The sequence below is a fragment of the Leptomonas pyrrhocoris genome (genome assembly GCF_001293395.1).
Source record: "Leptomonas pyrrhocoris isolate H10 chromosome Unknown, whole genome shotgun sequence".
NCBI classification, from domain to species: Eukaryota; Euglenozoa; class Kinetoplastea; order Trypanosomatida; family Trypanosomatidae; genus Leptomonas; species Leptomonas pyrrhocoris.
This window is the reverse complement of record NW_015438365.1, coordinates 879806-903576: the sequence shown is the minus strand read 5'-3', so window position 1 is coordinate 903576 and position 23771 is coordinate 879806. Positions and strand designations below refer to the sequence as shown.

At 55.3% G+C, this 23771-nt stretch overlaps 8 protein-coding genes across 10 annotated transcripts; all 8 read right to left on the bottom strand.

The window, feature by feature from the left end:
- Positions 1 to 67: 67 nt before the first annotated feature.
- Positions 68 to 2995, bottom strand: ABB37_05212 (hypothetical protein; the record flags this gene model as incomplete). Its single annotated transcript, XM_015803167.1, has 1 exon — positions 68 to 2995. The coding sequence occupies one exon, from the start codon at positions 2993 to 2995 to the stop codon at positions 68 to 70; it is 2928 nt and encodes a 975-aa protein (XP_015658683.1).
- Positions 2996 to 4041: 1046 nt separating this feature from the next.
- Positions 4042 to 5499, bottom strand: ABB37_05211 (hypothetical protein; the record flags this gene model as incomplete). The annotated part of the gene is made up of 1 exon (XM_015803166.1): positions 4042 to 5499. The coding sequence occupies exon 1, from the start codon at positions 5194 to 5196 to the stop codon at positions 4042 to 4044; it is 1155 nt and encodes a 384-aa protein (XP_015658682.1). The 5' UTR covers positions 5197 to 5499.
- A 1925-nt stretch (positions 5500 to 7424) lies between these two features.
- ABB37_05210 (hypothetical protein) lies at positions 7425 to 9017 on the bottom strand (the record flags this gene model as incomplete). The annotated part of the gene is made up of 1 exon (XM_015803165.1): positions 7425 to 9017. Exon 1 carries the CDS (start codon positions 8631 to 8633, stop codon positions 7425 to 7427), a length of 1209 nt encoding a protein of 402 aa, XP_015658681.1. The 5' UTR covers positions 8634 to 9017.
- A 449-nt stretch (positions 9018 to 9466) lies between these two features.
- On the bottom strand, positions 9467 to 11881 carry ABB37_05209 (putative DEAD/DEAH box helicase putativeRNA helicase; the record flags this gene model as incomplete). 2 transcript variants are annotated; one of them, XM_015803163.1, is made up of 1 exon in its annotated part: positions 9467 to 11881. In XM_015803163.1, exon 1 carries the CDS (start codon positions 11672 to 11674, stop codon positions 9467 to 9469), a length of 2208 nt encoding a protein of 735 aa, XP_015658679.1. In that variant the 5' UTR covers positions 11675 to 11881. The 2 variants fall into 2 exon arrangements, with proteins under 2 accessions (XP_015658679.1, XP_015658680.1); XM_015803164.1 differs by having other exon boundaries at positions 9467 to 11873.
- Positions 11882 to 12215: 334 nt separating this feature from the next.
- ABB37_05208 (hypothetical protein) lies at positions 12216 to 13458 on the bottom strand (the record flags this gene model as incomplete). 2 transcript variants are annotated; one of them, XM_015803161.1, is made up of 1 exon in its annotated part: positions 12216 to 13458. In XM_015803161.1, the coding sequence occupies exon 1, from the start codon at positions 13260 to 13262 to the stop codon at positions 12216 to 12218; it is 1047 nt and encodes a 348-aa protein (XP_015658677.1). In that variant the 5' UTR covers positions 13263 to 13458. The 2 variants fall into 2 exon arrangements, with proteins under 2 accessions (XP_015658677.1, XP_015658678.1); XM_015803162.1 differs by having other exon boundaries at positions 12216 to 13455.
- A 690-nt stretch (positions 13459 to 14148) lies between these two features.
- Positions 14149 to 17208, bottom strand: ABB37_05207 (putative nucleoporin interacting component (NUP93); the record flags this gene model as incomplete). Its single annotated transcript, XM_015803160.1, has 1 exon — positions 14149 to 17208. Exon 1 carries the CDS (start codon positions 16849 to 16851, stop codon positions 14149 to 14151), a length of 2703 nt encoding a protein of 900 aa, XP_015658676.1. The 5' UTR covers positions 16852 to 17208.
- A 485-nt stretch (positions 17209 to 17693) lies between these two features.
- ABB37_05206 (Chromatin assembly factor 1 subunit b-like protein) lies at positions 17694 to 19730 on the bottom strand (the record flags this gene model as incomplete). Its single annotated transcript, XM_015803159.1, has 1 exon — positions 17694 to 19730. The coding sequence occupies one exon, from the start codon at positions 19728 to 19730 to the stop codon at positions 17694 to 17696; it is 2037 nt and encodes a 678-aa protein (XP_015658675.1).
- A 1267-nt stretch (positions 19731 to 20997) lies between these two features.
- Positions 20998 to 23560, bottom strand: ABB37_05205 (hypothetical protein; the record flags this gene model as incomplete). The annotated part of the gene is made up of 1 exon (XM_015803158.1): positions 20998 to 23560. The coding sequence occupies exon 1, from the start codon at positions 22393 to 22395 to the stop codon at positions 20998 to 21000; it is 1398 nt and encodes a 465-aa protein (XP_015658674.1). The 5' UTR covers positions 22396 to 23560.
- Between the last annotated feature and the right edge of the window lie 211 nt (positions 23561 to 23771).

Below are 23771 nucleotides of genomic sequence, written 5' to 3'. Positions count from 1 at the left end.
TGATGTGCAAGAGGTAAAACCAAATAATCTGGCAAGATAATACAAAAGAGTACCGAAATGGCGTGGCTCACTTGATGTTGAGCGCCGCCAGCTCGCTGCGGAAGCGCTCATCTGCCACATTCGTTTTGCTGCCGTCGTGCGAGTTTGTAGCAGCCAACTCGCGCAGCGTGGACACAATCAAGACGGCTGACTTGATGGCTTCGGCTTCGTAGATGCCCTGCGCACAACCGTCGTCGTCATCCTCGTCGTCATCCCAGTCGTCCCAACAAATTTCATCACTTTCTGCCACCACCACCTCTTCCTCTGCAGGTGCCTTCTTTGCCGCTGCGTCATCACTCGCCCTCTCGCGCCATCGCGGGCACACTTTGTCAAGCCGCCCGAACACGCTCTCCAGCGCCAGCACGCACCAGTCCACGTCACTGCCGACGCCGTGTTGGTCGTCGCTCTCTTTACCGTTACCGTCGTAGCGCGCGTGCACGTCGAGACGCGTCAGGCTTATCATGAGCGAGTGCAGCTCGCGCAGCACCGACAACTCCGTTTTGGTCGACTGAAAGAGCTCCTTGAAGCACACCTCGTCCAGGGCACGAAAAACGTCCGAGTCGCGACGGATAACAATTCTCGTGTCCCTGTTGCCCCCATCCCCCTCCAACGGCCCCCACAGCACTGCGGTCGGGATGGCGTCGTGTGTGGGGACGAAGAGCTTCAGCCACGTGTGGCCCAGCGGCGCCGCCTCCCCACCCTCCGTCAAGGCCGGCGCGGCGTAGACGTCGTGGTAGACGTACGCCATCGCTCGCTCCTCCGTCGCCGCGGCAGCGCCGGCGTGCCCCACCACCGCCCCGCGGATCATGGCAATGATCAGACACTGCTGATGCGTCTGGGCGTTGGCGAGTGCCGCGGTCAGCGTGGGGATCAGCTCCACAATGCGCTGCGACTGCGCTGGGGTGCCGCAGTGGTGCACCGCACGCACAAAGTCGGGGCCCAACCGCACCTGTTCACGGCGCACTGGGTTCGACAGCAGCTCTACCCACCAACTCGGCTTCAGCACCTCCTCCACGCAGCGGTGCCACTCCGCCGGATCCATGACGCAGGCACAGTAGGCCGCCAGCACGAGCAGCGCGCAGGAAGCGGGGGCGTCGTTGCCGTTGCCTGCGTCCTCCCTTAAATGTGCTTGAGAGGCAAAAGTAACGCACTCGTACGTCGCGTACGGGCGGATTACCTTTTCGATGCCAGCCCGCGACCGGCCCGTCACTTCTGCCTCAATGCGCCGAATTGTCAGGTAGAACCACAGTGCAGGCATGGCAACAGTGGCAATGGACAGTTGCGTCTTCGCGAACGCTGCTAGGTCGCCCTGCGCCTGCAATCGATTGAGCTCGTCTTGCATGCACCCCTCCGCCCCGCAACACGCTTCGCAGATGCGAGGCAGGTCCGCCGGGGCTAAGAAGCGAATACAGGTTTGCAGAAGAAGAGGGAAGAGTTGGCTGCCCATGCGAGCCACCTCAAATCGCGGCGACTGCATTGCGTGAAAGACCACCGCCAGTGGCGTGGCGCGGCGCAGCAACTCTAGTACGTTGTTGGAACACGTGCTGGCGTGGAGCCAATCACGCGCCGTAGCCCGCGTGGATGCGAGGCTCAAGAAGTGCTGCTGCAACGCCATCATGACCGTCTCCTGGCGCTGCCAGTTGTGCTCGCCGTCGTCGTCATCGTCAGCCGCGTCTGGAGCATCGTCGCTGTCTTCTGTCTCGCTGCGGTGTGTCTGTTGGCCGTCCTGCTCGCACAAGCACTGCATCAAGTACACAAACACCGGAGGCGACGGCGGGCGCAGGATCTGCGCGATGTACTGGCGCACGCTGGACGCCGGATAGCTGGCTAGCTGCAATAGTAGCGGCATCACACTCGAGGAGGCCACCTGGATTACATTCATGTCCACAAGCACCACAACGGCGAGCAGGTTGCCCTCCAAGACACGCGTGCTTTCCTGATCGGAAGAGGTGAGCGGGGAGCGGCTACGAACAGGAATGGGCACCTGCGCCAGCGTGTCGATGATGTGTTCGACAATGAAGGACGTGATGGCGGACGGAATCGGCAAGGTGCGCTCACGGTCGACGAGAACGCCGAGGAGGGCGGCGGCAGACTCGCGCACCGGCAGCTGCGGGTCACGAAAGGCGGGGAAGAGGACTTTGAAGAGCAATGTGCGGATACCAGCCTCGTCTGCGCGAAGGGCAGCCCCGGGCACGGTGCGACTGCGCCCGTACACCTTCACCAGCAACCGCACAATCCCGTCATGCTCGTACCAGCGCGTTGTGCGCTCCCAGTAGGTCCAGAGGTAGTCTAATGGGGCCGACACGTTGAGCTTTCGAAGTGGTGTAGGCGGTGACGCGTGCAATTTTCCATCCCCCAGCGAGCGACCTCCCCCCTTCACCGCCTCGCCTGTCTTCTTGTCCGTTTCAGATCGGTCTGTGCTGTGTCGTCTGGACGGCCCAGGGGCGGAGTATGAAAGGCGGCTGCTGCGCTCCGGCAGCGTGGCGAGGGTTTGTTCACTATCTCCTCCAGCCAGCCTTTGCAGCGCGAGCACCTCGCGAACTTCCGAAAGCAGCAGGTCGGCCATGGGCGACAGGCAAATGGCGCGGATGCGGGACCACGGGTCGGTGACACCGCGCATGAGTGCGTCTGCCCATTTCCATCGACTCGCCTCCAGCGGTGGCGCACTTTCTTGGCTGGATGGCGGCGTTGCCAAGTCAAACGAGTTTGCTTTCGAGGAGCTGAAGTCGCCCGTGTAACGCGCGCTGATGTGCGTGACGATATCGCTAAATGTGCGCAGGCGAGCATCGGGGTTCTCCGCAATAGATTCGGCCGAGAGATACACAAGAACATCCTGAACAGAGTCGGCAGCGAGGAGGTCGCAAAGCGGCGACGACGACGGCAGCGACGGCGATCGCGATGCGTCTTCTAGGTGTACCGCGTTGGACATCATCGCGGTTGAGTTCATCATTGCCATTGGAACCGTAGATCAGCGATTTAATTTTCCCTTTTTGAGGTGCAGAAAAGGAAAAAGAAGACAACAGAAATAGGAAATACAAATGGGATGCTTTCGACGCATCAGTCCATGTTTTTCCTCAAACTCCTGCACACGCAGAAAAATATCTGTGGTAGTGGAGCACGGACAAGGCAACGGGAAAACAACAACAACAAAATATGAAAAATAAAATACGAACAAAGCGCGACAAGAGTAGGAAAACACCGAAGGCGGCCTGTGGTACGCTTTCCCTTTGCTTTTTTGGAGTACGAGCGGGGTGTGTTGCAATAGCAAGGAAGAGCAAAAAAAAGAATTAGTACAGAAAGGAGGAGGTAGAGGAAAGCAAAAGTAAAGCAGATGAAAGCCAAGGTGAGCAGGCGTGTCTCCCGTATGAGAAACGTTCAAAAAATACGCTGTGGCCCGAAATGCGACAACAGACGCGCCGCGAGAACGCCGTTCGCGGTTTCCGACGATGTTGTCGCTCGAACCATTGTGCACCATCTGTGTCAGCATTTCCATCTTGTGGTCTGAACGATGTGTGCGTAAAGAAGCACCTACAACAGAACCAGATGCGGGTGCGATGCATTCCCAAAGCAACGCCAGTTCTCTGCTCAAGACACTTTTTCAAAAGCGATTCCAGGAAACAGTCGACACAGGTAACAATAGGAATGAACAATTTGAAGGGAAAAAAGCTACTAACAAGAAAGAGAACCTGAGAGAGAAAGATGCCTACAAACAAAACGGGTGTAAAAAAAAGGTACATATGGATTGTATTATATATACATTTGCACAACAAGTAAAAAAAAAAAAGATACCCTCCCCCAAAGAAAGCAAACACAGCTACATGACTGTGCTAATGAACATAGGTTGGCAAGTTAGTAGGTTAGGAACACGTGCTGAAAGAGAGCACGAAAGAATACATAGACATATGTAAAGCACGTAAGCTACAGAGGTGTAAACAGCACGTCTACGCGTCGCGAAGGCACAGCTTAGGTTTCCTCGTTGCGCAACAACGCCAACAGTGACGATTAAAAGTTGTCCACAACCTGATAGCGAAAGTGATCGCGCGGCAGACACACGTAGTCGTCGTTGTCCTTCGGCGCCCGCCGGTACCCAGTGCCTTTGAGACCTGGTATGACAACCGGAGTGGCCTTAGAGTCGGTGCTCCCTGATAAGGCGCGCTCGGTACTGCCCATCATTGCACGCGCCGCCGTACAGGAAGCATGGTTATTGGACACTGTGCGTCGCATCGTTTCCCGCTGCATGGCACGCAGCTGCTCCAGCTCTTCCTTGGCCGACGGCGCAACCACAGCTTTCTTTGCCGCGTACGTCGCTCGTGGGCTGAAGGACTTCTCCACGACGCTGTGCATGCCCTTTGTGGACGCAACGGCGGCGTCAAAGGGCACCTGGCGGCGCGGGTCATCGACGCCGTAACCGGAGTAGGCGAAGGTGGTGCCGAGGTCTCCGAGGTCCGTCTTGTGCGTCAGCAGACGGAACTCCTCATGCGTTGCCTCGGGCATGAAGTCCTTGCGGTACACCGTGGCCTTGTCCATCAGCCGGTCCGACGACACCGGCTGCGTCAGGTACGGCACCTTCATCGACGCGTCCACGTCGCTCTTCTCATTCTCCGTCCACTCGTCGCGGTACGTGGCCAGCTGGGAGCGGCGTGCCGTGTCGTGAAGGCCCTCCACGTCCTCCTGGCAGTAGTCCCAGCGGTAAGTGGATCGCTCGTCAAACGGCGGGTGGAGGAAGCGGCTGTGGTAGCCGCGTGGGTGGAAGCTTTTTGCGGCCGGCACGCTGTCCGGGTTCTCGATGCGATCCGCACGCATCTGCACGCCGATTTGAGTCATGCGGTTGGCAAATTGGTTGGTGGAGAGCATGTCCAGCACGTTGTCCTCCTTTTCCGAGTAGCTGGCTGCGTTGTTGTTGCGAATCGCGTGCTCCTTGCGGTACTTGAGCGGATCAATCGAGGAGAAGTCCTTCACGGCGGTCTTGTGGTTGGGCAGCATGCTTGTGTTGACTAAACTCGGGTAGGCAGTCACGTGCACGTCCATCAGCCGGCGCTGCTTCGAGCTGGGTGCGGGAGGGACGCCATCCCGATCGATCGCTTCCTTCAACGTTACGTTTTTCGGCTCGTCGGGGACGGGGAGAGCGGAAGACTCCATCGGCTCAAAGGACGTCATGGGTGTGTTTGCCTGCGTGAGGATGTGGTCTTCTAAAGCCTCAGTGGGACAGTGAAACAGAGGTTGCGATGCTTGGATGGCTGAATGCGTCGAGATGATGTGGGGTGCGTAAAATAAAAAAAGGACAGCTGAGGCGTATTAGACCGTTGAATACCTTCTATCCCTTTCCCTGATTAGAAACAAAAATAACCGAATACTATGGCGGAGATTCACGTAAGCGAAATTGTTGAAAGACGGTATCTGACACACACACACACACACACATACATACATAAAGTAAAAAAGACAGCTGCGCAATCCACTGTCCGATTTTCAGCAGAGACAAGAAAAGGAGAGAAAAAGGGCTGTTTTGGAAAAGCAAAACCGATAAAGGTTCAAGACGGCATAAATTTGATACATACACCTTTTGCTTGGCGTTCATCTTGTATTCCATTCCACAGGAACCACCACACGGATGCGTTAACGTGGAAAGGCACATACATGCAAAGGCAGGCTCCTTTGCAGTAGACGCTGGATAACGTTGTCCTCGCTTAGATACTATTGAGGGCTGATGACACAAAGTTCGAGAAAACTCCGAGAGCAAATTTGACTGAGAGCGAGAAACTCGTGCGACAAACAACAGCAACATAAAAAAAGAGTAAGTCTTAAAGGTGAAAGAGCAATAGAGCTCACATACTGTCTACACGTCAGACAAGTGAGCCTATTTCTACGACGCGTCCAAACAAGGAAACTGAGGGTGCCGCAGCGGTGGACGGTATAACGGTTAAGCGCAACACAGACAGAAAAGAAAAAAGAATACTTGAAAGCACATTCGCACGTAGACGTCAAACTATTGCTTGCTGCAGAATTAATAAAAGAAAGACAGATCATCATGTAATTTATACTTAACGTTTTGGAATAAAAGGTTTAGTAACGCGCTCCTCACTTCTTCTCGTGTGCAGGACGCACCTATGCGTTCGTGAGCATCTGTCGATATAAACCTCATTCAAGCGCAGTGCTTTCAACACAGGACAAGTCAAGAAAAAGAAGCTAGCTAGCCAACAAGCGAGCTAATCCGTCCTCTGCTAAACAACAACAAAGATAACCTTTTCTTTCGAATCGGTGAAAGGGAGGTTTAACCCCATATTAGTCCGTTAGGCGGCAAAGGGGAGGACGAACACACGCAAAAAAGAAAAATGACTGGAGCAGTCACAGAGAGAGAGAAGGGAAAACCCTTCTGTATTTGTTGGCAAAGCGAACGTAAACTCCCTCCCCTCAACGGGCAGCTGCATTCGAAAGTAACAGCTCTTTGAGGGTCTCCTAGAAAGAAGGAAAAAGAGCAACAATTAAGCAGAGCCGAAACACATCCCTAAAGAAAACAACAACAACAGAAAGGGCGGCATCGGGACTACGCGTTCACCCCAACACGCGCTATGCCGAGAATTTTTCTTTATTGAGCACGTACATATACACTTTGATCAATATGGTTCGTTGAGAATATGCGAGGGCCAGAAACCATAAATGGAGAAACACAACGAAAAACGAAACGACAAGGGACACGAAGAAAAGAAAAGAAGAAAACGCACACATACTGAACGTGTCGCACATTTACGGTTCTTGGTGCTTGAGATGCGGTTATTGCCGTGATATATCATCTATGCATCAAATGCCAATTCCGCTTCTTTCATTTTTATTGAAGGAGGACAAGAGACGCTCACACCCCTTCCCTCCCCCCCCCTCCAGAAAAAAAGAGAAATCAAAACGAAACAGAAAAAAAAGGTATCAATCCCACCCAAAGACAAAAGAAAAGTTCAGCTTGCGCGTCGCGAAAACAAACAAACAAAAGACAAGAATAGGAGACGAGAGAAGCGCTCATCACCAACGGAAACACGCAATCGAGGTAATGAAGGAGGCACCTACACGGCAATCGTTGTTCTCTCTTTCTTGGCGCGGATTCACTATAACTTGATACAAGTTGAGACGTAGTTCGAGAACCCCACTCTAAAAGAAGAAGAAGCAAACAAACAAACAAACAAACAACATCCATGCGTTAAACAGCAAGCTAAAACACACATTCGCATAGGCTACAGAGGCTAAAAAAAAAATGTATATAAAGAAGGCAGAGCGTGCACTGCCCCTGACCCGCTGCGAAGGCATCTAAACACATAAACCACGCATTCCCACACGTTCTCACAGGGGAGGTTCCTAGAACCACGAAGACGACATCGCGGACAGCAGTATAACCCGATCTAGTGCGACGATGATGCACGTTGCAGCGCCTCAGTGGCCTGCTGCAAGTCGTGATTCGCCTTCGTCTCCTCCTCCTCCAGCGTCGTCTCGGTTGGATGCTTGCTGGGGTATCGGTGGATCAAATAGGGGTCCATCGTGTTCAAGAGAGCGTCCATGAAGAGACCGGCGCCGTAGTTCGACACGTTGTGTGTGTGGTGAAAGTCGTGGAAGCGGGCACGATGACCGTGCAGGAGGCCCACCCTGCCCAGCGACGTATCGGCAAAGCAGTACCCGCTGTGGGTCTCGAACGTCTCCCACAGGCGTGCCCACATCCACGTCATGAAGAGCGGCCACGCCCGCGCCGACGTGACGAAGGTAGACTCCGCGGCGGCCTCGCGCGTGAAGGCGAAGAACATCACCGCGAAGTATGCGACGGAGGGAACCGCGTTGCTCATAACCTCCTCCAGCGGCGACGCGTACTCGGCGGCGATGCCGATGGTGCCGATGTACATGTGGTGCTTCTTGTGGAAGACTTTGTACAATGTGGGGCTCGAATGGAGGGCGCCGTGGGCAACGTAGAAGCCCACCTCATTCACCACGTTGGCCAACAGGAAGTGCTGCATGAGGGTAAAGATACCCCAACACATGCTGCCGAGGTGGCGGCCCTGCCAGTATTCGGACACGTCCTGAGGCGCAAAGCCTACAATCGCGGTCTCGGGAGGCGGGGACCGCAGGTCACACGCGTGCGTGTAGGTCAAGGTGACGAGCAGTGCGATGGGGATGATGATGTACTGGTCTACCATCGCCTGCACGATGGTGCGCCGGATAAGGGCGGGCGAGGGGAGCTGCTGCGGCTGCCGAGGAAGGCGGTACTTGGCCGCCCAGCGACCCAGCGGGACCACCAACGGGTGGTCCTTGTACTTCTTGGTCCCCAACTCCGGGTGGACGCTGTCGAGGAAGAGGAATACGCTGTTGAAAACAATCCACGGCACGGAGTGACACAGCCATGCGACGACAAACGTGAAGAGACCTTGCGTTGGCAGGCGCCGCAGGGTGCCACTTTCGAGAACGAGCCATCGGTAAACTGGCTGAATGATGCAAATTGATATTACGGCGCAGAGGAAGGAGTTGCGCAGAAGGTAGATGGCGGCGTGTTGGGCGGTGGCCGCCCAACTGGGTCGAAGCTTGTGAATCGGCGGTATCTTCACACGGCTTTTGTTGGCCCGCATTCTCTCTCAGCTTCAGAAAAAACACAAAAAAAATAAATACAATTAATTATGAGAAGTCGCTACAGCCTAATAAGTTTTGTTTGTGCACACGCTTGCGCAAACACGTGGAGCGGTGCAAATCAACAGATATATCTGTTATAAATAAAAAGAAAAAGGCACCGTGCTGTGAGTAGAAAGTCAGAACGCGCAGATATCCGTTTGCTCAGCACAGCGGGAAAACAAAAAAATAATATTAGGAGACTCCAGCAGTAAACCTTTGGTAGCGTGCGAAACGGTTCACATGAATTGGGAAAAAATATATAAACCAGTGGTAAACAACCGCAAAGTGATGGTACGGGCAGTGAAAAAAGGGGGTATAGAAGAGCCTCTTTTTTGGGTGTCCCTACGAGGTGCATATATGCGAAAGAAGAGTAGGAGCAGAAATGAAGAGAGAAGAAAAGGTGCAGAGAAGGGTAAGCACCAGGTCCACGTTCACACATTTCTAAGGGGACGGGGAGATAAAACACATACGATGCTCGGCGCAAGGCGTCACCGTGCCGTGCCCACACAACAGCAACCGAGGCACGAGGGTCTCCTTGTAGGAAGCGAGCGTACGTATGAAATAGATAAGATCACAGACAGACAAAAAAGGCGTTTACACCTTCGGCGTTGTCTGCTGAAAAAGAACTGGCTTCAAAAAGGAGAAAACATTCACTTTTCTCCACTTTTTACCGAACGCTCGAGTACTTAGTATGATTTGTTAGGGAAACGCTTTTATTGCTTGTTGTGTGAATAGCCGAACGAACAACTCTCCTGCTCTCCTTCTTTCGTTTTTCATTGGCACACGACGGCCGCTATTGTGGACGGAAATGCTTGTGGATGGCACCTTGCTTGTAATCGGGAAAGCGCCGTGTTCCTCTCCCGAGCACTGATGTGGTATGCTGAGGATCGTCCTTGCGGTACGGCCGCGTGGGGTGATGGAACAGAGAGTTGTTGAAGACATCAATAAACGACTGCTTTGCGTACTCCTGCAGCTTCGGTGGAACGAGCTGCCGCTGCTGACGAAGGTACGCAACGAGGGGCTTCGCGAGCCTCACATTCTCGGGCTGAAAGAAGGTGTAGATGTAACCATGGCCACGCAGCAATCCTCCGCGGCCGCAGCGACCGCACCGGTGCATCCAGGTTTCCATGTCTGCCGGCATGTCGTAATGCACCACGTACACTACCTTCTCAAAATCAATGCCGCGACTCAGCAGGTCGGTGCAGATGAGGCAGCTGGACACACCGGTGCGAAACATTTTCAGCACCCCCTCACGCGCCGTGGAGGAGGCGTGCGAGGTCAGCGTCGTCACGTTCACCCCCGGCACCAGCTCCTTCAGCTTGTCGTGCACGTACGCGACGTTGTGGCGGGAGTTGCAGAAGATGAGCGTCCGCTGGTCCGCTGTCAGTTTGCCCGTCTGGTACAACCACGCAAGCTTCTGCGCCTTCTCCGCACGCCCCACCATGAAGATCAAGTGGCGCAGGTTTGCCTGTGCGGTGAGGACTCCGTCGAGGGCGGGTGCAACAGAGTCCGCCGCGGCGACAGCTCGACTCCCGGACGAGGTCGTCTGCACGGGTGATTTCTCCCGCATCGGTGTTTTGAGGTCTACCAGAACGAAGCGGTGGGAGGGCAGCAACATCTTGGATTTGATCATCGCGTAGGCGACGGGTGGCAGCGACGCACCGAGAAGCAAGCGCTGGGGGCGCAGTGCACCCTTCGGCAAGGCCCCGAGCACGATCTTTAGCGGTTCGAAGTGGTTGACAGAAACCATATCGTCCACTTCGTCCATGATAACCGTCTGCACTCGCTTCAACGAGAGCTTGTGCTTGTACAGGGCAGGCAAGATGGTCTCCGGCGCGCACACGAGCACGTCCACGCCCTTCTCCAGGGCCTGCAGGTACTTGCGTTGCTCCTCGGGGTTCGAGGCGCGCACCATGCAGTGGATGCGGTAATCGCAGCGGAGGGTGCGGTAGACGGTGTAGACTTGGCGGGCGAGTTGGCTTGTTGGCACAAGGACAAGCACACGCGGCTCCGCGACGGACGAGCGGAGCTCCTCCAGTCGCATCGCACGGCGCTCCTGCGAGCGCAAAGCGAGGTCGCCCTCCACCTCCGACGGCGACGGGTGCGGGAAGCCGGTCATGGGGCACACGCGGGTCTCCGCGATGCTTAACTCACAGTAGGGGCACACCTCGCCGCTGTCGATCTTCTCCTGCAGAAAAGCCTCCACCTGACGTCGGTTGAGATTCACCCCGCCGTCCGCGGCTGGTGCAGCTGCGCTTGCGGAGCGGCCGTTGATGTCGCTTAGCAGAAGCCGCAGCAGGGAGGCGTAAACGTAGCATAAGCTTTTGCCCGTCGCCGTAGGCGCAATGCAGAGCACATCTCGGTACTCGAGCATGAGAGGAATGGCTGCCGCCTGAACTGCTGTGAGGGCGCGGTAGCCTTTGCGCTCCATGAGTCGCTGCAGCTGCTCGCGCAGGATAGCCGGGGACAGCTCTAATAGGCCCTCGAAGTTGCGCGGAGCACCGCGTGGCAAGTCGGCTGGCATCCCTAAAGCATCCACCACCAGCACCTTGAAGGGAGACGCGGCAGGTGACTGTTCATGGGACGAGTTTGAAGTGCCAGATGCCTGCTCGGTGCCTTCTGCGTCATTCTTTTCTCGCAGAGGATCAAGCACTGTCTCGCGCACCACCTGACGGATGTGCTGCGTCCACGGCGACGACGGCGACGCGTCTTCAAGATGTGAAGAACGGGTATCATGTTGCTGCTCTTTCTTATTGCCCTCAACGCTGCTGCTGCTGCTACGATTATGCGTCTTTGTGGTACCGTTGTTGGCGCCTTCAAAACGAGCCGGTTCTGCATTTGAGCCGCCGAGCACATCGAAGAGGATGTCGGCTTGCTGAAAACCCACGACGGGGGTTGCACCGGAGGTGCTGCCTTTCTCTTCCGCTGTCGACGAAGACGGTGGCGGATAATCCGACGTAGCGGGCAGCCGTGTTGAGGGTGGAGGAGTGGTGCTGCTCATGTGCACCTCACGTATACACCTGCAGAGTGCAGGCATGAAAGCGGCGGTGGGCGCCTGACCACGCAACGCAAGGCGCAGCAAGAGCATCTGGTTAGCAACGGTGTGTATTCCGAAACGATGAGAGTTTTTCCCCTTTCGTTGCCAGACCTTCGCTTGCCGGCTGCAGGTGCGGCAGACAAAAATGACCTCGATTAGTGCTGTATTCCTCCATCAACAAACATTTGTGGTCAGCGTGTTTTCACAGATTAAAAAAAAAGAAGAAGAAAAACCAAAAGAGGAGGAAGGAGGGGAAAATAAGGACAACACATCGTGCATTTCAACAAGTGGCAGAAGCAAAAAAACAACAACACCGTTTTGGTTTCGCTTCTATAATGCACCGGCTCTGCAAATCGCAGTCGTGCATGGAAAAGGCGATAGTTCGAGCCTCAAGAAGCCCCATCCCTCAAAGACACACAAAAAAAATCATTTTTTTTTCCGGCCCGTCATGATCCGTTCCTGTTGGATCTACAGAAAATATACCGGTGATGCGTTATGCTGCCCGTTACTGGAAAAGCTGCTGCCGCTCCTTCTCGTACTCCTGCCGCATTCGAACAAACTCGGGATCGCGAAAGAGACTGTCCGCGCCCCCCAGTGCGGCAGGAGACACAGATGCATGCATGATGGACCGCGCCGTCAGCATGGCCGCGAACGTCGGCGGCGGCAGCGGTGTCACCCGTGTCACCAGCGGAACACCACGCGCCGCATGCGCCGTCATGAGGGCGTCGATGTGGAGGCCGTTGTGAACGTAGGGCTCCACGTGCCATCCCCCTGCACGGTGCAGCATCAACAGCGCTCGCGCCTCGGTGTACGAGAGCTGCGCCACGGGGGCTGGCGAGGAAACGGAGGACGACCGTGCAGGCTGAGCAAGCGGCTCTGCGCCCCTGGAGTTGTAGTTGTTGCTGCTACTGCCGCTTCGATGAAAATCGCGAGGATTTTGTGATAAGGTTGAGGTGGGGATAGCGGCGGCGTGAGCAGTAGACATGCACGAGAGCAGGTGACGCATGCAGCTGACACTGATAGGGACGGACCGCATCGGCAGGCGGGGGGACAGGGACGAGAGCGGCGGCGCTGCAGCTTCAGCGTTTCCGTTCTCCGTCAGTGCCGTACCGGTGCTACTCGGCCGAGTGGAAGATGACGTACCTGCAGTGTACATTGCTGAAGCTGCTCCCAACGGCGTCTCAACTGTCACTTCTTCCTCCGCCGCTCCCTCTCTCGTGTCTCGCTGCCGCGCCGGCTGCGTGGCGTACACAAAAAGCGACAACAAAAGACCGAATGTGCGGACAATGCGTGGCGCCACCTCGGCGGGAATCGCGAGGTAGGCAGCGCTGAGCTGGAGGAGGTCATCTGTGATGGCCGGAAAAAAGGGACGGTCTAAGGCGGTGCCGCCACCGTAGTGAAGGTACTCGACCTTGCTGGCGTCGAAGACCTCCGCGAAGCTTTCAATGGAGATGGCGTCAAAACTGATGAAGTGCTTCGAAAATCGCATGTACAACTCAGCAAAGTCCCTCGCAAAGACGATCAGCCTCTCTACCTCACCGTTTCGCGACATCTCGAACTACAAGACGGGATGAGACAGATGGCGAAGATTGAAACCTGTAAAGTCCCTTTCTATCTCCGTGTGTTGAAATTGGATGGAGTCTGCACGTAGAACGTCAAATACGAGTAAACATGTGAAGGAGCGCTATGAGACGTAATCACACACACACAAAGGAGTCAAACACTCTTTAAGGAGAGGTGTTGCTGCTTCCATGAGCGCATTAAACAGAAATAACAACGCAGTGAAAGACAACGAGGCAACAAGCTCGTAGTGAGGAGGGAAAAGATCCAAGCGCGATTCTGCTTCAACTAATAAAATGGAGAGTGGCGAAGGCGTCGACTGAACGGCGTGCGTCTCCTCATTGTAAACCAATAAGCAAGCAATAAAGTTTGTCTACCGCTACCAGCCAAGGCAAAACGAAGGTGTTGCATGCGCAGCGTGATGATCACTGTTGAAACTTTTTTTTCTAATCGATGCCAGCTTTTTCCCTTTGGTTTGTTATCACAGCTCATTTGGACAGACGCATATTATTATTCTGGGATGAAGAGACAACTAGAAAGTGATAGTATAGACACACACACACACACACATTTCAAGGCTGTGGTGCTGCCAATCGGCTACTCTGACACAGGGAAACAATACAACAACACACATAAAACAATACCGGCATGCACGTCAACACATCGAATTATCGGAGAAACAATCCCCCCCCCCTTTAAGACCAACTAGTTCATTGAACGAGAACATGACGGCTGGATGTATGTCAGTGATGGTTGACCACGACCGCTTTTATGATCCAACAAACAATTGGCTTTGCCACACATCCGAAACGCAGATAGAAACACTTCTTTTCAAAGCAACCTTTTCTTTCTTTCACTCTCGCCACCGTTGATGCGTTCTATCCGAGGTACTGGCGCTCAAAGTCGTCAGCGGCTGTCGGGTACTCTACGCTGATCCGCGCACAGCATTGCCGGGCCCAGTCACACACGCTGCGCATGCGCTGTAGAAGATGAGTCTGTCGTTCCTCAACGTCTCCGCCGTTGGCGCGGCTGCGGGCGTACAGCTGAAGCAGCTGGCCCGCGGCAGATACGACGATGGGAAACACCGCACTGACGCCGAGTTGCACATTGCCGGGGGCATTGCAATAGGCGTCTACGTACGTGTCAGCATCGCCCATCATGGCACTATCCGATGCAGGGACAAACGGCAGCTGCAAGAACGCGTTCACAGCATCGCTGAAGTTGCCCTGCGCGTTGTAGGCATACACATCTGCCATGCGGCACAGCAGGGAAAAGGTCTGGAAGTCCTGCGAGACAAGAGGATTGCCCTGCAGGTGCTTCTCATCCGTGTTCACCACCTGCAGCAGCTTCGCCGCTTGAGACAGCACATCCGACACGGCGACGCTGTTCGACGGGAGATGCAACACCTGCGCGAGGGCGGGCGAGATGATCTGCACCGCGCGGAGGAGGGCCTGCTGTTGCAGCTCAGCGCGGCCCAGCTGCTCTGCAAGGTACATCACAGCGACGAGCACGTGGGTGGCTTTGGCGACCTCGCTACGAGCCGACGCAGCTTCGGCCACTTGTATCAACGCCTTCAGCAGCTCCTCGGAAAGAGGACTGGCGGTGGCGCGAAGCAGCAGTGCGTCTTGTCCTCCAATCGCTGCACGCGAACCCAATAGTCGCGCGCAAATCGTGTCCTTGAGGCAGCACTCTACAAAGGCGTCCGTGAGGCCGCTCTTGTAGAAGTAGGCGAACATAGCTGTCCCAGCAAAGGCGGCAGCCCTCGTGCGGCGATCCACGTCCAGCAGCACCACCGAGCAGTAGCGGCTCATGTGGCGGGCAAGATCGATGGGCACCTCGAGAGGGGAGCTCAAACCCTCCTGCAGCAGGTTCTGTGCATTGAAACAGAGGGCCATGTGAAAGCCGTCAACGTGGGTGTAGTTGTTCTCCAACAAGAGCCGCAGCCCGGCGGAGGGCAGAAGGGCGTGGATGAGGAACGACGCAAGGCGACAGGCGCTGCCCTGCGTCAGCGTCACCAGCTCCTGCAAATCATCCAAGACGGCGCGCTGCAACGTGCGAAGGCTCTGCACCGTCGACACCTGCGCCGACTCCTCCACTCCACGGATGCACGACAGCCGCAGCCACAGCGCGTCCTCGAGGGAGTCCGTGATGCGCTGAGAAAGACTGAGCATTGCGCGTAGAACAGCCGCGGAGCTTTCCCCGGTGCGGCCAGCTAACAGGATCATCAAAACCGCCTGTCGATAGGGGTCTTCCTTCGTGGCGGCCTCTGCGTAGACTGTCTGCAGGTCCATCGCGGGGCTCAACGCGTTGCGCTCCCCTGGGGCCGCCGCCGTCATCTTCTCCATCGCGTCGGTCACCGCTGTGATGCCGATGGTCTGCGCGGCTAACTTCGCCACGTCGTAGCGGCCCGCACGCATGGCCACAAAGGTGTGCATCCAGTGGTTCGCCGTCCCGCAGTAGCGCGTGACCACGTCGAGCACGTGCGCCGCGTTCATGTTCTCCACCTCCTCAAAGCGCATCGGGTCCAGGCGGAGGACGCGCTGGAGCAGCCGACTCAGCGACTTGCGCTCCATGACGCGGCGACTCATCGCGACATACGCGAGCATGTCCGCCTCCGCTCCACGGCGCTGCATCGCCTCGAGAATTTGCGCAACGGTGGCCCACAACACGGTCAGTTCATCCGCCACATCCAGCGAGGTCTCCGTGACGTACGAGGTGAAGTACGAGACCCACTGCAGCGGGGCGTACTCTTCCACGATGGCGGCAAAGGCGGCTATGCGCTTGTTCAGCTCCGCTGCAAGGACAGAGTCGCCGTTCAGCAAGTCCAGGAGGGAGTGGGCGGTGCTGGCGCCGAAACTAGCCGCCGGCCGTTGCGTTGTCGCGCCCGCAGAGATGCGACCAACACCGCTGCTACCGCTCTTGTTCATGGCCAGCTCTGCCGCGCCCACGGAGAGCGCCTCGTAGTCGTCCGCCACCTGCACGTAGTAGGAGTGCCACGCGGCCTTGAAGAGGGCGTCCACCTGATCCCGCACCAGCGTCGTCTGGCGGCGGTGCACGGCGTGCTGCACGTCGAGTAAAATGTCATTTTTGATCTCCGCCACGACGGCGTCGACGTCCGTGATGCCCATGAAGCCGGAGCTCTCCGCGGCGGCCATCGGATCCACCGGCCCCAAGTCCGCCCCCAGTTGGGCGTGGCGGTGTTGCAGCTGCTGCAGAAGACGCTGTTGCGCCTGCGCGTCGAAGCCGAGGTGCTGCGTCATGAACAGCTCCACCGACGCGTGCGTTGCCGGTGCATAGCCTTCGCTGGCCGACTGGCACTTGCTGGCTTGCCGCCGTGCCTCCTCGGCTGCCTTGCGCGAGGCTTCATAGAGGCCGTAGCCGTTGCGCAGGAGCGGCTCCGCGTCTTTTTCGGAGACAAGCCGCTGCGCACGTGCCGTGAGACTGGCAAGCGATGCGCGCACCTCGTCGGTTGGGTCGCCCGTGGTGGGCAGGACGCGCAGGTTCGACGCGTCATCGTTGCTTCGCATCGCGCTGCTGCCATCAAGCCGCCGAGGGCCGCTAGCGGACAACGTGCTAAACATGCGTATGAACGCTAAGGATAACAAATAGTTAGGGGCAATGGAAACCAGAAAGGACCGTATGCGTCTCGGTGTGGTTCCAACAAAACAAACCAACACAAGCGAAAAAAAAAGGTTTGCAACAGTGAAATCCTGGCGTGCTCCAATTGCTGGTGCAAACGAATGACGCACAGAGTCTATCGGTGAGGAGGGTGCGAGCCACGTAAGATTAAAAAAAAAAAAATGAATAAACCGAGAGGAAAGAATCGCAGCCGTGGAAAAGGATGCCCTCTGCGGCCCTCGAGAAGCACAAATGTGGTAAGTCTTTCACACACACGCACACACACAAACACACAGGCACCAACAAACGTATCACCAACTTTCCGTAGCGGTCCCGCGACAATACATGAACACACACACACGCACACAGAGAAAACAGAGAGAGAAGGGTGAGGAGTAAGACGAAGTAGGGGAAGAGGAGCGAGCAGAAGAGCCACTGTGTTTCCATCAACCGTCTCGTAAGCCCAAAGCAGGCGTTCGAACCGTCAACAACGACAATAAAATAGTTGTAATAATAATAATCCGACTCTCGTAGCACCTGAGTACGGATATTTCATTGCATTCCTCCACGACTTCTGCTTCGGAACCATGTGGTTGATTCGACTTTAATTTTGTGAGGCACATACAAGACAAAAAGTACCCTAGGAAGTGCTTGTATTACCTATATATTAAAGAGGGGGGGGGGTAGGTACTGCAGGCTTCCGGAGCGAGAAGTTCTATGAGAAGGGAACTGTCCATGAAGAGACGTTCTATGAAAGGCGTAAAACCCACAGGCGCACCTCAGTAAATACATCCAGCACACCAGCTCAATGTATCGTCATCAAGTCCGACATGAGCGCCTCCAGCTGCTGCACATCGACGTCTTTCTTCTTTTCTTCTCCATGTGGCGGTGCGGAGGGCCTTTCGACTTTTCTCTTCTTGCGCACCACCACTACGGATGTCGTGGCGGTAGGCGCAGCTGCGCCACTTCCACTATCCCCCACCGCTGCCGCCACCGCCGCTGAAGCGGAGGGACCACCACTTTTCATTGCACTGCCGCTGCCACTGCTACGACTACCTTCGATGCTCAGCCCCACCTTTTCAATCCGCTCCATCAAAGTGCAGAGCGAACGCACAGCAGGGGACGTGGAGAAGGCGGGAAGTCGGTGCGACATCGCGAGGGAGGCGCCAAAAGCAATCACGCTGATGTACCCATCGAGCGACGCGGTGTAAAGGTGGGAGGCGTCGTGGCTCCACGCGACGTCGGTGATGCTGCGCATGTGCAAGTCCGTAAAGTCGCTGTGGCGGGTGCTACAGTCGGTGGTGTACACAATGACGGCGTCGGAGGTCCAGACGGCCAGCGCCATCCGGTAGTCGGCCGGTCCCCAGGCACCCCGACGCTGACGAGCCGCCTCCGTCTCGGTGGACGACAACACCTTTGACGCAGAAGGCAGTAGTGGCGGTAGTAACGAAAGAGCACTTTCCCCTCCCTTCTTTTCAGCAGCTGGTGATAGGTTCCCCCTCATGGCGGTCGCCGTTTGCGCCGTCGCCTGCGACACCTGCATGTTACTCTCTTGGAGTTCTTCCGCCGACAGCGGCTCCAAGAAGCATGGAGCCCATCGCACGCCGCGTACCTCGCTAAAGCCACGCACACCGAGTCGACACGCGACTTTGTCAGGAGCACATCGGCTGTAGATGTAGACGCAGTGCAGCATGTCTTCTACCTCGTCTTCCACGGTACGCGCTGTCAGCGACGCGGGATCATGCGGCTGCGCTGGAGACTTGACGGCAGCTGGGGTGTTTGTGCTTACGTTTGCTGCTGTCGCTGCTTCAGAGAACCTGTTTCTCTCATCCATACTCTGCCCCGCCTCCGTCTGTTGGGCCTCGGCACGCTCCTTCGCTTCAATGCTGGCGAGCAGGTTAGCGGTGCTGGGCGCCTGCTGCTGACTTGACTTGGTGAACTTGCCATACGGGACAGCAAGCAGTAGACCGTCTGGTGACCAGCTGAGCCGACGGTAGGACAGTGCACAGGACTCACCAATAAAGTCGCCCTGGCACCTGCGCTGGCCCGCGAGGTGCATGCGACGGTGCCCCTCCCCTCTCGGCACGTGGGTGAAGCACAGCAACGAGGGCCCGCAGCCGAAAGTGTGCACGAGGCGCGTCCACGGATCCCACGCGACACCACGGCAAAACTTCGTGTGCAGGTCGGTCAGCTGCAGCACCGGCATCGTCGACGCCTCGAGATCGTGGATAACGATGCTTCCATCCCCGGCTCCGCTGAGCAGGTAGCGCGAGTCGGCGGAGAAGCACAGGTCGTAGACATCGCTGATGTGCCCGGTCAAGTGCCGGTACGCCTTCCACTCCTCCACCTCTCCGTCTTCCGCGCTTGACTGCCCCCTGTTCGCCTGTCGTGTGCCGTCAGAAGCCGCCGCGGAAGGCTCATCTGTTGGGTCGCGCCACCACAGGCAAATCTTACCGTCGCAGTGGGCGCTCGCAATCATTTCCCCCTGCGGTGACCAGCGCGCCGTGAGCGGCATCCAGGCGGTGCGCATGCAACACAAATGCTGGCAGCACGCGAGCATATCGTTGGCGTTGTTCGCCAGCCACGCGTCGATGGCCGCCGTGTGCATCTCCCACAGACGAATGTTGCCGTCGCCACCGGTGGTGACGATGCGGTCAAATCGGGGGTTGTAGTCGACGCTGGTGATGCCCTCCATGACGCTACTCTGCATGCCGAGTAGTTCGGCTTCCTCGTTGCGGTCGTTGCAGTGCCAGAGAATTTCGATGGTACGCACACGCAGGGGACGCGCCGGTGACGACGCAGCACCGTTATCCCCTGCCTCATTCTCCGCTTGTTGGCTCATTGTCTTGTCGCTCCTCGTGACGGAGAGTAAATAAAAGTAAGAAAATGCTGTAACGGGATGTAAGTGCTTTTGTCAAATGCGAGAATACAAAGCTGCCTTCACTCAACAGACGCTTCACTGCGTAAGTACGACACTTCGTAGCGACAGAAGCAAAGTTTCTTTCAGTGTGCACACCAGTTGCCGCTCCCACGTGAAAAAAAAGAGGCGATTCTGCTTCGTTGTCTTCAAAGGTTTGTGTTCCACTAAGCAGCGGGCTTTTATTTTTAAAAAGTAATCAGCCAGGCTAGAAGTGTGTCAAATTGGAGAACGAGGGGAGAAAACTGCTTAGTATGTCGCAGGAGAACGCGCTACTCGGATAGCGCACAGGTCCTCAACGTGTGTTTCGCTTTGTTCCACAGTCGACGGAAAGTGCAGCTGTGTGAAGAAGAAGAAAAAAAGTGAGATCCCGCTCCGATACGTGTCTGTGTTCTCTTCGTCTCCCGAAACGGTTAACAAGAGAGTAAGAAAACACTGCAGTTTCCATGCGGTACACGCTTTGACACCATTGTAAGTTGGTGAAAAAAAAGAAGAAAACACGCATCTTATTTCCCATCCATGAGAAACCTCGTGTTTACTCTACCTTCATCTTTCTTTGTTTTCGTTTGGATGTTGCTGTCGTACGTGGCGGAGGACAGGCAGCGAGATACACATGGACGCGTGTGCCGCCGTACACAAAACGTCAAATATTGATGGAATTGGAGAAAAAAGAAAGAAGAGAACGCACTCACACACACACACACACACACACACACACAATTACAACAAACAAAGCGTGGAAGCAAGAAGAGACGTGGGAGGCAGCTGCCCACTCAAACAAAACCTTTTCGAATAATAATAAAAAGGTGACCGTAATCAACCAGCAGATTTATCATTTACACACCGCTACCCTTTCAACATACACAACGTCACAGAAAACACACGATCACCCACACACACGCGCGCGCGCACACAAACGTTGCAACTTTTCGTGATGACAGTGAAGCGCATGACACCTCTACAGCAAAGCAAAAGACAATACAAACAAAAGCAGAACCGGACATAGCACTTGGAATTATATCTCGCCATCATCTACGCAGAGACCGCACCTCCCACAGCAAGCGAACAACGAATGAGAGCTCGTTTATGCCGGAGCACCATTGAAACTCCTTTTCGTTTTGTGTGTGACTCTACCTCCCGCTATCTTCCACAGCTTTCTCCCTCTTCTTCTTCTTTCTTTGTGTCTTCCCATTCAGCAGCGAGACTGTGTCGAAGGCTCTGAAGGAGGTGCGTTTGCGGTGCCTGCCGCGGGCTCTGGTCGGGGGCGGCTGACCACAAGGATGTCCTTTTCGGTGATCTGCGAACCTGGGCTCTGACCCTCCCACAGCACCGGTGTCATGACGAGGCGAATACCATTCTTGTGCTCGCTGAAATGCTGGAAGCCCTCATTGGCCCACGGCTTCGTGACAGTCGCGACAGCCACGGTAAACACCGGCCCGCGCTTCACCGTCCCGAAGGCGCTGCAGCACAGCGAGAAGCACCGCCGAAAGACAGAGAAGCGGCAGGAGCCCTGCAGTACCTCCATCGAGTCGTTCTTGTACGTCAGCAGCAGCTGCACTCGCCCGATTAAGTGGTTCGATTGACCTAACGAGGCGGCCGAAATGAGAAGCTGCAGAGAGGCGATGTTGAAGACGTCTTCTTGCAGGGAGTCGTCGTCGCGGAGGTGGTCGCGGTTGGCGTCGGCGCCGGCACGTGAGCCGCTAGCATTGCTCACACTACCGTAGCTGCCGGTGGCGTTGTTGGCGGCCTGAAAGGTGTAGTGGCCGTGCAGCGCACGCGTCGTGACGATTTCGTCAAGAAAGAACGCGTAGTAGTCGGCACTGCGGTCGTATGCGGCAAGCAGCGGAGGCAGGTTCATGTCGCACAGAATGGGCTTCCACACCTCGTCGCAGGTGGCTAGCTGATGACTCGCACGGCACACGCGCATAAGCTGCACAAGGGTGGGCAGGTCACCGTAGGAGGCAATGAAGACAAAGAGGGCTGCGGTAGTTGCTGCCGCTACTTCATCAGGGAAGAACACACCGTGGTGCTGAAGGCGATCTAACCCCTCAGTAGATGTACAGGTATCAACAGCATAATTAGAATTAATTGGCGCCAAGAAACACCGACCAACGTTGCCGGGCTCATCTACTGGATCTACGTGTGTGGGTGGTGCAGATACGAGTGGGGTCGTTGCAGCCGGTGAGGTTGACTGCACAGGCGCCGACGCATCTTCACCTTTACATTCCTCAGCAGGCTGTCGCTCGTTTCCTCCAGAATCCCCCTTCGCATTCCCCTCCAACTTGCGCTCAAGAACGTCGGCTACCATTACCACGGCATTTTCATCATCCACTTCTTCCTCATTATCAGCAGGAGCACCGTTCACGACGTCCCTGACGTGCATGACAGGAAGCGACTCCGGCGTCGGCGGAGACCAGTCTAAAATATCGTTGCGCTTGCCGTTGTACTCCTCTGGAGACTCCCGTTTCGAATGCTTGATGCTCTGCAGCGGAGGCGTGCACGGGGAGCGGGTACCTTGCTGCTGCTGCTCCCGCAGAGACTCCGGCTCGAACAGTGGCTTTGCCGTTGACATAACTGCAGTGTGCGGCATCCGGCAGCTTCGCTAAGGCAGGGGGGGGGGGAATCAACGAGGTACGGAGAAACAAACACGCGAAAGAAATAGCTACAGGAGAGCCGTGAGACAAATTCGCGAGTGCGGGGGAAAAGGGAGTGAAAGACGGAGAGGCAGCAAGCAAAACAAAAAACAAAAACGATGTCGCTCTCTCTCTCAAGCAACCGCAAGAGATCGTAGCCTCAACTCACAAATAAATAGGAGAGCTACACAAACTAAAACACAGCAGCAGCAGCAGCAAAAAAAGGCTGAAATAATAAAGACACTGTAGGTTGTGGAGGCTCTTCTCTGGCTTGTCGAGAACAAATCTGCTGCTGAAATTCGCAGTCTAAGTTCACTCACCTATTGTACATACACGTATGTCTTCCCTTTGATAGTATTGAAAAGACACTAGAAACACACACACACACACAGGAGAAAACAAAAAAACCTTGTAAACTGAACAGTTTAAGAAGGAAGCAGCGAAACAGAAAGGTGAAGTCCGCCGAAGGCTGCGCACGATCAATACTCGTCTTCTGGGTTGGGGGGGGGGGGCACGGGGGACCGTTGGTTGCTTGCGTATGTGTGTGTCGACGCTAGGCACTAACTCTAGGACGAGAAATAGCAGAAGAACGGCCTTTAAGAAGAATGACGGAATAGAAAAGCGAGAAAGAACCTGAAATACAAAAAGAAGGAAGCAAAATCAGATACGCAAGTATCTTGAAAACAAAAACGTGAGTCAGATGTAAAAGGTCGAGCAGCGGTGTGTATTAACGTGCTTCTTTTCTTTTTTTAACGTAGGTACTTTTTCACTTTTCTGAATGAAGAGAAATTAGGCGATCTTTGCTAGTGCGAACGCGGTGACACCTTCACATATATATGTGGTGTACGCACTTTCAGGCTGAGAGTGTGTGTCGACGAGAAGAAACAACTTCGTTCCACTTCTTCCGCGTTACACAATGTACCAGAGATGAAGCACACACACACACAAACACACAAACACACACACGCGTAATGCGATGTATATATGTATGTCAATAAACACCTTTGGCTTCAGGGTCTAAACACTTCTGTACAAAACGTAGATACAGAACGCGAAAGTCGTTCGCTGTTTTGACTGTTTGTTTACTGCGAAACGAGCCTATCTATACTTGTGCCGCATGCTGGTGGGTAGGGTCACACGGAAAGGCGATTGAATGGGAGTGAATGGGCCGCATTTTCAAGGAAAGAGAGGAGGAGGCGAGCAACAAGAAGGCTTTTTTTTGGTTGAGAACAGAAATGCGGTCAGAAAAGATAGCATCATGAAGCGCGTTTGTGATGAGAAGAGGAAACTGACTCCGCACTCTAAGTATCAAGCGGAAGTATGGTTTTAACAG